The 14,917-nt window shown below is 42.2% G+C and overlaps 1 protein-coding gene across 1 annotated transcript in view; it reads right to left on the minus strand.

Annotated features, from left to right (window-relative positions):
* LOC311057057 (neurobeachin-like) overlaps positions 1–14,917 on the minus strand; it is a gene marked incomplete at both ends in the record, with an annotated part of 230,399 nt that overhangs the window by 23,033 nt on the left and 192,449 nt on the right. Inside the window, 7 exon segments of the mRNA XM_084073945.1 lie at positions 257–423; positions 1,560–1,668; positions 2,982–3,046; positions 5,746–5,807; positions 7,391–7,524; positions 10,132–10,251; positions 13,745–13,871. Of these exon segments, the coding sequence (XP_083930071.1) occupies positions 257–423; positions 1,560–1,668; positions 2,982–3,046; positions 5,746–5,807; positions 7,391–7,524; positions 10,132–10,251; positions 13,745–13,871 (784 nt within the window).

Raw genomic sequence — 14,917 nt, forward strand, 5'->3', positions numbered from 1 at the left:
GCCCCCTCTCACCTCTAGGGGTGGCAGACAGTGGCTCAGGAGGTAGAGCGGCCGAGCGGGAACCGGAAGGTTCCCAGTTCGATCCCGGGCTCCCCCAGAGTTAGTGTCGAAGTGTACTTGAGCAAGAGGTTGAAACCCCCAATTGTTCCCGGTGACTAGGTTGGTGCCTTGCATGGTTTCCTCCGCCGTCGGTGTGTGAATGGGTGAATGTAATGCACAATCTATGTAAAGTGCCTTGGATAAATGCACCACTTACCTCTGTGACATCGTTCCCCACGCTCCGTGCTTATTGGTCAGGATGTTGAGGATCTTCTGTTTCAATTGGTTGGCCGTCACGTGGTCTCTGTGCTTGGCGGCGCTGATGAGGTGGTCACACATCTTCTCCTCCTCCCGCCGGTCAGACGCATACTGAGCACAGTTAGACTGGAGAGAGAGAGAGTGAGAGAGAGAGAGAGAGCACATGAGGACATAATCGTTGCCGTCAGGGCAGAAACCTCTTATCTCCACATTCTAACTAAGTGTTTTTTTGTAAATTAACGCCCTACTTGATCATACTACAGCGGCACACGAAAGCATCAAAAGTAGCAGATCTACAACAAGCTCGAAACTATCTCGTTTTGAGCTTGTAGATCTGCTACTTTTGGCTACTTTTGAATTTGAATCCTTGAAAAGGACCAGTTTTGGACATATGAGGATTCCCACTCCACAGAGACGATGCACAAACTACTTTCCACTGAGTGTTATCGACTGGTATATTGACTGATCTGAAGTGTGCTGTTTCTTTTGTGGAGACACAAAGAGGGAGACAAAGAGAAACACAAAGAGACAAAGGGAGACACACACACACACACACACACACACACACACACACACACACACACACACACACACACACACACACACACACACACACACACACACACACACACACACACACACACACACACACACACACACACCAGACAGACAGACAGACAGACAGACAGACAGACAGACAGACAGACAGACAGACAGACAGACAGACAGACAGACAGACAGACAGACAGACAGACAGACAGACAGACAGACACACACACACACACACACACACACACACACACACCCCAGTGGTGTAAAGTAACTAAGTACATTTACTCAAGTACTGAAAATAGCCGATCTACAAGCTCACAACGCATCGCAAAGCGATGCGTTGTGAGCCAGTAGATCTGCTATTTTCAAACATTTTTGTACTTTTACTCAAGTGACATTTTGAGCACAGGCCTTTTACTTAATAGAGTATAGAGTAATATTTTGTATACTGTGTTATTGCTCCTTTTACTTAAGTGAAATATCTGAGTACTTCTTCCAACACACACCCACCACACACACACACACACACACACACACACACACACACACACACACACACACACACACACACACACACACACACACACACACACACACACACACACACACACACACACACACACAGAGGAAGCGAGAGACACAGAAAGCAGAGTGAGATAGATGACCTCATGCTTGTGAAGTGTTTTGTTGTTGGGTTGCCAGTACAGTACCTCAAACTCAGCGTGTTTGTGAACATCCTCTGCTCTCTGTCTGTTGAGGATGAACTCTGCCTCGTTAGCAACGCGCACTATGTGGTCCTTCATAGCGTGGCACAGAAGTCTGCAAAACAACATCCACACACACACACCAAATGATCCAATTTTGGGGTGAACATTCGGTGAAAATAGCCCATCTACAAGCTTGCATTGCAACGTATTGTGAGGTTGTATATCAGGTATGTTCGGAAAAAGGGTGAATCAGTGTTGATTTTTGTCGACTAAAACTATGACGAAAAATGTTTGTCGACTACCTTTTTTCACTGACGAAAACTAAAGAAAAACTAAGCTATGATGACTAAAACTAATGCTAAATATATTGACAATTTCATCAACAAATAAAAACTAGACCAAAATGTTAGTGAGTGACGAGTGGAGAAGAGATCCAGTAGAACTAAGAAAAGTCATTTTATGTTTGGTTGCGCTCGGGTGTTAAGCTCTGAAAATAGCAGATCTACAAGATCTCACAACGCGTCGCGCTGCGATGTGTTGTGAGCTTGTAGATCGGCTATTTTCAGCATGCAACCAAGTGTAAAATCAGCCATTACGACGCCATCAAGGCACCGCCAAAATACATTTTAGTCGATTAAATCAACTGTACACTGCAGACAATAATATTATGATATTTAGTCGACTAAAACTAGACAAAAACTAAAACATTTCAGATGACTAAAATATGACTGTATAAAATGTAATTCTATTCAAAAGACTATGACTAAAACAAAATCAAAATCAACACTGCTTTCAATCAGGGAAAGCATCTGTTTCCATCTCTTACAGAGGCTGAGAAATCATTTCTTTAGTGAACATTGACAAATCTGTAAAATGTTTCAGAAAACGTATAAGGTCTTTTTTAGAATCGGCCCTCAGGTCTAAATGGTCTCTAGTACAGAGCGGAGGGACTCCGGTCAACTAACTGTATAGGGCAGGGGTCTTCAACGTTTCTCAGGCTAAGGACCCCCTAGCTGAGAGAGACATGAAGCAGGGACCTCCTCTGTATTGTATACACTTGCGTTTCAGATTAAACTTTCTTTTTTTTACTTGGTCTGCTCTTTTTTCCCTCTACACACCTATACCTCTTAGCCAAAAATAGCCGATCTACAAGCTCACAACGCCTCGCAGCGCGAGGCGTTGTGAGCTTGTAGATCTGCTATTTTAGGCTAAAGATCTCCTCAGAATAGGGATGCTAGGGTTCTAGTGGTTAAATAAAACAATTAACATCACACAAAGATTTGGCGGCCCACCCCTGTAGTAACTCTGAAGACCCCCTAGGGGTCCCGGACCCGCTGTTGACGACCCCTGGTATAGGGTCTATAAAGTGGTTACAAATCAATGATGGGTGTGTGTGGGGGGATAGTGGGGTCGGTGATTATTTACCTCCCCTCGTTTATGAGCTCAATGAAGGCCAGGCCAGCATTCTTCTGAATGGAGTTCTGCCACTCCTGAAAGTGAAAAGAGAAATCAATCATTCATTCAACCTGTATTTAAAGGGATAGTTCACCCACAAAATGACTTTTTTCTATCAATTAGTCACCCCATGGAGACTTGAATTTATGGATATCTTTTTAGTTTTTGTCGCATTCCTAAGCCAATAATTTGATGACCGGCAGCGGTTCCGGTAGGAGACACAAAGAGTCTCCTTTGTGTCTCCTACCGGAAGACAATATTGTTTTTGTTAAATACAATCGTAGAGAAAAAAAATAACAACACGCAGCACACATTTCCTAACGCACACATTGGGTCATAGTATTATACCCATTCCTTGATTCTGATTGGCTGAGCTCCCAGTGTAAATAAACATGTCCGGGGACAACATTTCGGTCATAGTACGACAAAGGCTACGCATACCACAGTAAGTATAATTTGGCCATAAGTGTGTGCATATAAAATAGTTCACTGTCAAAACGTTCATATATCCTCAAATCAAAAGGCAGGAAGCAGTGCAGACGAATGCATTAGGAGCTTTCTACAGTAAATGTCAATGAAAACGCAGCCTATTACTGTGTGTGTGTGTGTGCGTGCGTCCGTGCGTGCGCGTGTGCGTGTGCACGTGCGTGTGTCCATGCACGTATAAGTGCTATAGACTTCTAAAACTAGCAGCCGAAGGTTTCTAAAAGCCAGGAGAAACGTTGAAAGCTTTCTAAGACTAAGAGCGCTCCATTAGCTCCAACAACTGGTGCTGATGGTAGTTGGAGGGCACCGGGGGGAGCTTCTCCAGTTACCTTCCCCGAACCGGAAGGATCAATATCTGGGCTAAGTTTCACTCCCATGAGGTCCCTAATGGCAGACGAGGCCGGAGCCCACGGGTAATACTATCCTCCCTAACCCTGCAAAGCAGCAAGGAGTGGAGAGGAGAGGGAGGGCTGATGATGATGAGAGGAGAGGAGAGGACAGTGTGGAGAGGACAGAGATGAAAGCATCCAGACATTGAGTTTAAATGCACATCTGAGAGGGCCCTGGAAGACAGCGGGGTGAGACCAGAGAAGAAAGGATAATAGAAGGAAAAGAGGTGAACAAGAAGAGGACGGGAACTAAAAAAAAAGGCGCAGCGGTGAGTGTGAGCTGGATGGATGGAAAAGTAAGAAGAGGAGAAGAGTCGGTGAAGAAGTCAGAAATGGAAAAGTGCTCTTTGCAGGGTCGAGAACATTTGAAGAAGGAAACCGCCAGGACTGCAACGTGCAAAATGGAAGGAAACAACAGGAGGAGGAGAGGGAGAGTCAATGGGAGACCAAATAATGGATGATATATAAGGACCCCTGAATCTGCACTGATGGCGAGGAAGACCATCCTCGCCAAGGAGATCAAATTGTAAGTAATACTCTGTTAATAACTCATTGATTTAGCCCAGTGGTTCTCAACCTTTACAGGCTGTGACCCCTAAAAATAATCATATTTGAACCCCCCCACACACCACCCACCCTGATAAGGACTTGGAATGTAGGAGCTGAGGCATTCAATTTATTTTGACTCGGTTCCACAGATAAATATTGTGAAAATAGCCAATATACAAGCTCACAACGCTTCGCAACGTATATCGGGTATTTTCAATATTTTCTTATGTTATTTGACAATTTGGCCAATGTTTGATCATTCTTATAGTATAGTTTGTTTATTACTTTTGATGCAAAATGGTCTTTTTTCTTTTCTTTCTTTTCTTGAGGTATCAAAAAGGTCTTGAAAGTCCTTAAATTGTCACTTCACTGACATCTGGGTAGCCCCCCTCCCCCCAAATCATGTGGGGACCCCACAAGGGGTCCCGACCCACAGGTTGAGAACCACCGATTTAGCCGATGGACTCGACAAACCATAACTTTGAGTATCGTCTGCTGGCTGCTCTTTTTCTCGTTGGTGTTTTTTTTTTGCAAAACTATTAGCAAAAAGTGAGAAAAAACATAGTGGAGCTTTACGGGTATGCTTATAAACGATGTGTAAAAATGTATACGGTTTGTGGCTTGATGATGAAAGCTATCTATGGCGAGATGTAAGCAGGATATTAAATCATTATGTTATATCTGTTACATCCGCAATGCGCCGACTGTAAAGTCATCCATGATGGTCTGTAACCCGACACCTCCATGAGGTCACTTTGACCTGTCTCTCAAACAGGGAAACCAAACTGAATACAGTGACTAAAAAGAATGACTTCAACATGGCCCAGAAACATTACAAATAATAAAGGACGACTCATTTAGACCTTTGAAGACAACAGGGTAGTAGATTTGAGTACAGCAGATGTATGGATGAGATGGATAAGATAGATGGAGGGACAGCAAGCAGGCCAAGAGACAGAGAAGATAGGTCGGTAGCTACAGTAGCTATACTACTATACTGTATGCAAGTGTGTACTTAGACAACTGGTACAATACTGTAGATGGGCACATACTGTATGGGTGGGATGTTCCGAAGTACCGTTGGTCCGACGGCGTGCATTATAACATTGCTGTCGGCCAGAAACCCCCGTGTTTTTCCGACAATTCAGGCAATTACTAAGCATAAGCCGAACCCTAACCTCATATAAGCTATGCCTAAACATAACCTCAATGTATGTTGGTAGTAAATACGATAGCGTCATGCAGATAGGTAGGTAGGAGGGTACTGTAGTTAGGTAGGAAGGTAGGTGCTTAGTTAGGTAGGTACAAACCTGAGAACAAAGCAGCATTACGAGCTCCACCACAGACGTACTTGACTTCATACACACCAGGCCTGTGGTAGAGAGACATAGAGCACAGTCACAAATCTCTCTCTCTCGCTCGCTCGCTCGCGCGCACTCAGGCACGCACTCAGGCACGCACACACACACACGCACACACACCTCTCAAAGAGTCTCACAAAAGTATTATCAAAGCATCGATACAGTATAGTGTGTTAGTAGTTACAGCATTATAGTCATTATATTATCATTTTCATTGTGATTAGTACTGAATAAAGCATGCTACGGAAAAAGACAGGAACAAACAGCAGACAACAGCAGACAGAGGAGAGGAGAGGAGAGGAGAGGAGAGAGAACCCAGGAAAAAAAAGACAGAAGAATAGAGGGGGGGGGGGGAGAAAAGGAGTGACCCCATAAATTATGTCATAATTATTATTTTCGAGTCTCTCTCACTATTTTTCTTTTACTGTATGTTGGTTTGTTTACTGTTGAGTGAGAAAACAATGTTGCACATTAAAGCTAATCATCTGGGGATCCCCCAAAATAATTTGAAGGACCCCCCCTGGGGGTACCAACCCCAGTCTGGGAACCACTAAGTTAGAGGTTAGAGAGAGAGAGAGAGAGAGAGAGAGAGAGAGAGAGAGAGAGAGGTTTTTCGACCAACATAGAGACAGTGGGTGAGACAGACATTAGACCAGGAAGCAGGTGGTTACAGGAAGGAACATTCACCACAGAGTCTAACTACAGTATAACAGTAATTAATTATCATAATCTGAGCTAACATTGTTGACATTGTTTATGCTAGCAGCTAGCCGTCTGATTGCATCATGTGACTGATTCATACCTGACTGACGAATGAGTGAGGCAGCCAGCTGACACACACTACACTCACTCACTCACTGATCACACGCACGCGCTCACACACACACACACACACACACACACACACACACACACACACACACACACACACACACACACACACACACACACACACACACACACACACACACACACACACACACTAGGCCTGTCACAATTATAACATAATCGCCTATTCGCTTTTTTTTTTGATAATCGCAATTATTTTTGCATAATCGCCATAATCGTTTCCGTGTTGAAAAATGTTCACACATTTTTCAAACATACAGTAAAAAAAACAGAAATAGCAGAGCTACAAGCTTACAACACGTCGTGACGCGTTGTAATTTTAGATATTTATTTTCCTATGTTTCAATGTTCAATGCCAAACACACAATTAAATCGTTACTCGCAAATTATTTGAGTGACAATTAATTGTCAACTTAAATTTGTAATTGTGACAGCCCTAAGACAAGCACGCACGCACGCACGCACACACACACACACACACACACACACACACACACACACACACACACACACACACACACACACACACACACACACACACACACACACACACACACACACACACACACACACACACACACACACACACACACACACACAGGAGCAGTGCAGTGCAGTGCAGCCGGGGCGACAGTAAGGACGACAGGGTGTAATGGTGGAGACTCCAGACGAGGACCAGACGAGGACCAGACGGACCACAGAGAAGACACCAGTTAGAAGGTAGAAGGAGCATGGTGTACAGCACCTGTACCTTCTATGAGCAGCTCCTGACCATGGGAGCCCAGCAGCGTCCTGGACAGGAACGGAGCAAAGTCCACGAAGATCTCCCTCAGCAGGGGGGCCACCTTCTCCAGGGCGCGCTCCAGCTTAGTGGTGATGCTGTTGTTACGAGAGTAAGATGGAGGAATGGAGGAGAGTGGAAGATAACATAGAAACAAGAGAGGGAGAGATTGGAGTCATTTAAAGCCATGGTTCTCAAAGTGGGGTCCGGGGACCCCCAGGGGTCCTTGAGCGGGATCCAGGGGGTACCCAGATAAATGTTGGATAGTTAGGAACCAAATGGACCCTTATGTTGCTGTAACTCTGAGAGTGAACAAATGGAACCGGGTCCATTTGGTTCCATTTGTACACTCTCAGAGTTATGGTGGTCCGTGGTCTGATGCAGGGGTTCTCAAAGTGGGGTCCGGGGACCCCCAGGGCCCTACATATACATCAGTAATTTTCTAAAAATCTTGACATTCTTTGAAAATGTTATAATGAATATTTTTTACATTTTTAACACCATATCTGAAAATCTTTTCAGATGGGGGTCTGCCAAATACGCATTCATTTATGGGTACTTGACCTGAAAAAGTTTGAGAACCACTGATTTAAAGCCCAAAGACACTTTTCTAGAGGTTTCGGTTGTGTAGTTACCTTGCCATGATGTAATTCCAAATAGCTGAGATATCTTCAATAGCTGCTCCATTGATTAGAAATTGATATTCCCCAAAAAATTGTCTCCTCCTTGACTTACATTGAAATAGGTCTCAAACAAAGTCACTCTTTTAGCATGAAAATGAACACAAACTAAGCCGAATTTTCGAATGTGTAACATTACAAAATCCTCTCTGTGTTGTTGTTGTTGTTGTTGTTGTTGTTGTTGTTGTTGTTGTTGTTGTTGTTGTTGTTGTAGAAATGTTAAAGGAGGAGTTCACCCAAAAAATTACTTATTTTCTATCAATTGCACACCCTATGAAGCCTTGAATCCATGGATTCTTTTTTGTTTTTGTGGCATTCCTAAGCTAATAATTTGATTCCCGTCTCCTACCGGCTAATGTATCCGGTAGGAGACACAAAGTAGATTATTTGTGTCTCCTACCGGAAATACACACGGTCATCAAATTATTGTCTTAGGAATGCCACAAAAACAAAAAAGAATCGATGAAATCAAGGCTTCATGGGGTGTGTAATTGATAGAAAATAAGTATTTTTTTGGGTGAACTCCTGCTTTAACCAACAGTTGATTTTTTTATTATTTTAATATCTGAATCCGGATCTGTGGATCCAGTCTGGCTCTTCTTCTACTAATTCAAATGGTAAAATCAACAGGAAATTTACATTTTTATTAATACAAATAAAAAAGTAAAAAAACGAATGTCACTGTCATTTGGAGTTACATCATGGCAAGCTAACTACATAATATATAACCCAAACCTAAATGTCATTGTGCTTCAACCCATTAAAACCAGGAAAGCATCTGCGTCATTTCAGATTTTTGCTATATATTGTCTCTGTCTCTGTCCAAAACTGTTACTTTTCAGGATTCCAATTCAAAAGTAGCAGATCTACAAGCGGATCTGCTACTATTGATGCTTTTGTGTGATGCTGTAGTATGATTAACTAGGGCGTTTATTTATAAAAAACACAAGAAGTTTCTGCCCGACAGCAACGATATATAGCAACATAGGTTTTTCAGAAAACGTGGAAGGCACTTGTAGAATTGACCTCAGGTCTTAATGGGTTATGTCAACAAGGCGGTACAGACGTAGAAAAAAACAGCAGTGTTCATGCATTTTAAAGCTGACATCATGGTACGTTATGTTACGTCAGCCATGTTGAAGCAGGTAATGGAAGGGTTAATGGTGTTATGTGTTGCATGTTGAACGTTAGGGGTTAATCACGAGGCGACTGTAGCTACAAGCTAGTAGACGGTTTCATCATTCTGCAATTGTACAACTTCCTGTTTGTAACCGTTTTCATATTAATTAGTATTTTTAGACATTAAGTTATCTATCACACAAATATTTGGCGGCCCCCCTGTAGTAACTCTGAGGACCCTCCACAGTGGTCCCAGACCCCCTGTTGAAAACTACTGCAACAGTAGTTTGCTAACTATGTAAATGAATGGTATTATTATTATTTTTTTTTTTCAATTCTCTAGTGGTGTAAATAGAGATCAGGATGTTGACATGGGTTTAACATGTCTCCTAGCAACCACAGAATGTTGAAACCGTCTACAAAAGGACCTGAATTGGACGTGCAAAAAAAAAGAAGAGAAAAAGAGAAAAAATAAAGAGAAATTCTAAAGCATGGGTTTGTTTGTGTGTGTGTGTGAGAGAGAGAGAGACAGAGAGAGAGAGAGAGAGAGAGAGAGAGAGAGAGATGCTGGAGGAAAGAGGACAGAGTAGGCGAGGAGGCAGCAATGAGTATTGGGATCTGGCCAAGAGGGTATGAAGTAAGATGTAAAAGATGGTGACCAGGAGTGTAGAGGGGTCAATTCCAGTTGACAGTGTTTGGTTGTGTGTTTGAGTGTTTGGGTTCACGTGGTGGTTTGGTGTCTGTATGTGTGTGTGCGTGTGTGTGTGTGTGTGTGTGTGTGTGTGTGTGTGTGTGTGTGTGTGTGTGTGTGTGTGTGTGTGTGTGTGTGTGTGTGTGTGTGTGTGTGTGTGTGTGTGTGTGTGTGTGTACGGGGGGGGGGTATTCCTGGTGGGAGGGTCTCCTTGCCTAAAACACTGTCCTGCATCTCGGGGCGATGCCTGGAAGCCTGCCAGCGAGCTAAAAGACTTGAGCTCTGGTGGCGTCTGACCGCTGCGCAGTACACCCTGATCCACCTCACAACAGGCACTGCAATGCAAACCAACACACACACACACGTATACACAGATTAAATAATGCTCGTGCAGACGCACACACACACACACACACACACACACACACACACACACACACACACACACACACACACACACACACACACACACACACACACACCCCGCAATCACAACACTGCGTGAGACCGAGACGTCTAAGGGTTTAAGAGCTTAGTTATGGTTAAAGATGGCTTGATGTTCACCGTAATAATGGAAAACATAATCGTTATTGTTAAAAAACGTTATGGTTTGAGCTAACGTTTTATTACAAGACAACTTATACTTTATTGGCGTCTGTGATAGCTGCAGAATATGGGAACATATAGGCATGGGACAAACTTGACTCATGTACAAACTTGACTCATGTACAATGTGTATGTAGGCCACCTGCGTTACAGTATGTACACCGACATTAATCCTGTTTACTTTGGGGAAAACTCACTAGCTTAACTGGATTTATTGGCAATTGGAAATGGTGTGTAGGGCAGGGAACAAGGCTGATATTTGACATGAAATCCAATTAAACCAATTTATAGGTTTATTTTAAGGAATGTTACTGACGCAGGGTACTAAGTTGTACCGCGTGTGTGTGTGTGTGTGTGTGTGTGTGTGTGTGTGTGTGTGTGTGTGTGTGTGTGTGTGTGTGTGTGTGTGTGTGTGTGTGTGTGTGTGTGTGTGTGTGTGTGTGTGTGTGTGTGTGTGTCTGTGAGCGTGACTGCATCTGATGCATCTGATGCAGGTGTGTGTGTGTGTGTGTGTGTGTGTGTACTACGTAAGGAGTGTTATTCTGAAAAGTGTACAAATGGAACCAAATGGAGCCATAACTCTCTATTTTATGATTTTAGTGCCACATTCATCACTTGAATTTTATTCAGACAAAACCTCTCTAACTAATAATAGCAGCAGAGGATGACCAACGAGGTGACGGAAACTACTCTAAAGAGGATGTACTGTAAAGGATATGTTTTTGTTAAGATAAGTGTTAAAGAGCTCCATATTTCCGGCTTGATCGTAATCGTTGCTACAGAGTGTTTGTTCAGTAACAGGGGTCTCCCCATCTCTCCAGCTCTGTCTGCAGTAAACGGAAAATACTCTTTCAGGTCAGGTATACCCATCCATCAGCTTCAAATTTTACTGTGTTCCAGTTCCAATTTTGTCTGCTCTTTTGTTTTGCTTCATCACCTCCAATTCCACCCACTTTATCCTGCGTCAGTGGTGTAAAGTAACTAAGTACATTTATTCAAGTACTGTACTTAAGTCATTTTTTCACTTTACTGGAGTATTCCCAGTTTTCAATACTTTTACTTCTACTCCACTACATCTCAAAGGAAAATATAGTACTTTTACTCCACTACAATTATCTGCAAACTTTAGTTACTAGTTACTTTGCAGATATAAATTGTTATATTATAAAACATACATTAACCACTCTAGCCCTATTTTATACATACTGTAGGCTATTTGAAAATAGCCGATCTACAACCTCACAACGCGTCACGAAGCGACGCGTTGTGAGCTTGTAGATCTGCTATTTTCAAATTGTTTCGTACTTTTACTTTTGGTACTTTAAGTATATTTGCATGCCAGTACCTTTGTACTTTTACTCAAGTACATTTTGAACACAGGCCGTTTACTTGTAACAGAGTATTTTTATATTGTGGTATTGCTACTTTTACTTAAGTCAAATATCTGAGTACTTCTTCCACCACTGTCCTGTGTCCTGCACCAGTTCTCTGTCATATGGGATACTGTTTATTAACACATTGGCTGCCAGCTTTTTTTTTTTTCCTACAGTAGGCTGCCAGACTTTTTCAATGAGAAAAAAAAAGTACTTAGGAGCCGAGATACAGAATTTTCAAGTTTTAAGTTACAAGGAATAATATCTCCTTGGTCTTTGTTTTTTTTTTTTAAATTAAAAAAAAATATATATATATATATTTTGATTTTTTTTTTTTTTGAAAGAACGCAGATCTGCGTCCTTGGCAGCGTGCGGGCTTTTGCGCAAATGAACGCAGATCTGCGTCCATGGCAGCCAATGTGTTAAAAAGCTGGAGAGACGGGGAGGCCTCTCTTACTGAACAAAACACTCTAAATAGGCAATGATACCTGTTTGACATGCAATTAGCAATGATTGTTATATATAGCTTTAACGTTTTAACAAAAACACATCACTTACACCCCCCCCCCCTCCCCCCTCCCCCTTTGAGAGCAGATGAAGGACCAGGTGATATGGATGGGATGTGGGGAAATATGGGGGGGGGGGGGGGGGGGATACAAGCCAAAGGGTACATGTACGTGATGAGAACGTGATGAGGACAGCCCAAAACGAAGGTAAGAAGACAGTAGTCGTATTTCCATCCAATTGTTGAGTCAATTGTATGCACACTTTTCAAAATGTTGCAAAAAGAATCTGCAGGGATGTGCGGATTGCACATAATAGTCATAATGAATAAAGTCCCCTGGACTCCTGTGTAGAACGTATTATTAACGTTTCAAACATAGCCAAAAGATAGTACAAGCTCAGAATGTGTCAAATTGGGGACTCGTGAGCTTGTGGATCAGCTGTGGATCAGCTATTGTTAATTTTTTGCTAAAAGTATCAATACTGCAATATAGCAATACTCTACTCAAAATGTACTTGAGTAAAAGTACAAAAGTATTGGTATCAAAATGTACTTAAAGTACCTAAAGTATAAAGTACTCATTATGCAGAATGTCCCATTTCAAGTTTTCAAATGTATACAAATCGTTTGAAAATGGCTGAAATGCACATAGTGCTGAAGTGGTTAATGTATGTTTTATCTCAAAATTGTACTTAAGTACAGTACTAGAGCACATGTACTTAGTTACTTAGTTTCCACCACTGATTTTTTTCTAATTCTCTTTCTTTTTTTTTTTACAATTTTGCATACATCGTTTAGTGTTTTCCTGATGCCGTGTTGCATCATCATTCACAGTAAAACGGTTGTATGGAAAACACGGCCGCTGGACTGAGTGACTGCGAGGAGAACACATGACGTCGAGACAAATAGAGCGTCGCAGTTCCCGCCCACTTCCAGTTGCCGGAAGTAAATACTCAATGCATTTTTCCCATTGACTTTTCCGAAAATATTTATATAAATTAATTTAAGCCTAGAATCAAGCTATCCAGGATGCTGGTGAATCATGACCATAAAACGTTTGATTCCGTGAAAAAACGTTTTTGAAAACGGCAAAACAAAGGGTATTTATTAAACATAGTATATCATGTCATTAAATATAAAATTTGAAAAATCACAGAAAAAAAGGTTTTATGGTCATGATTCACCAGAATCCTGGATGGCTTGATTCTAGGCTTAAATTCATTGATATAAATATTTTTGGAAAAGTCAATGGGAAAAATGCATTGAGTATTTACTTCCGGCACCCGGATTCTGCGCAACTGCGATGCTCTATAGAGAGGGGAGGGGGGGCGTGTGAGCTCTGACCTCATGTTCTCCATGCTGTCCTCTGGCATGGGAGCCACGGTCTGAACCGCCGGGAGGTTCTTGCTGGTGGCGCCGTTGACGAAGGACGAGGAAGAGGATGAGGAGGAGGATGCCGAGTCTGTGGCGCCTGGGTGGGAAACAGAGAGAGAGAGAGAGAGAGAGAGAGAGAGAGAGAGAGAGAGAGAGAGAGAGAGAGAGAGAGAGAGCAGGAACAGAGAGGCACATTGACGAAAAATCCAAAAATTCCTCTGCCCCATACAGTATATTCTCAAAGAATATACCCCCAGGGTGTTAAGCATCAAAGTTAGCTTAACCACTATATATTTATACTTTAGGGTATTCAAACAAATCAAGAAGAGCTAGTAAATTGGCTGTTTTTTATTTTTATTTTTTGGGGGGAATAATTACGTTTTTTTTATTATGTTATACACATATCATCTCTATATAGAGAACCGAAGTCTGACATCACTGGATACAAAGCATCAACTGATGGTGAAAGTACTAATTTATTCAAAGGGTATGAATTTCTTTTCTTTTCTCCAAACACAGACTTTATCAAGTGTAACTCAATATCATGAACGACAGAGTCACACACCTGACAAAGTCGCCGGGCTGATTTGTTTATTTTTGGAACACAGTTCTTATATGACGCAATCTAAGATTTGTCTATGGGATTTCCAATAAAAAAAGTTTACTCTGTGACTCAGGGGTAGCGGAAGTGAGTGACGTCAGGACGTTGGTACTCTATGGGGTCCCTGATACACAGTCTTGTTAGATTCCACAGCCAAATATACAGTATATCCATTTGGGGGTCCCTGACATGAAAAGGTTTGATTACCATTATTATTATTATTTTTCTTTTTTTTAAACGTTCAGACTTATTACTGAAAAAGGCTGTATCTCGGCTCCTGAGCACTTTTTTTTTAAACGTTCAGACTTATTACTGAAAAGGGCTGTATCTCGGCTCCTGAGCACTTTTTAGCGGTGCCAGCCGCTCTACATTTGACCGTGTGTGTATGTCTGTCCGTATGTTTGCGGACGGCAAAGATGCAACACATGCGCCACTTCAAGACATGCACACAAACACACACACACACACACACACACACACAAGCCAGCACTGCACACGTGTCTGTCCCTCTTTCGTCCCTCTTTTCCTCTTTTGTCCCTCTT

This window comes from Gymnoscopelus microlampas (genome assembly GCF_963454915.1).
Source record: "Gymnoscopelus microlampas genome assembly, chromosome: 12".
Classification (NCBI taxonomy): Eukaryota; Metazoa; Chordata; class Actinopteri; order Myctophiformes; family Myctophidae; genus Gymnoscopelus; species Gymnoscopelus microlampas.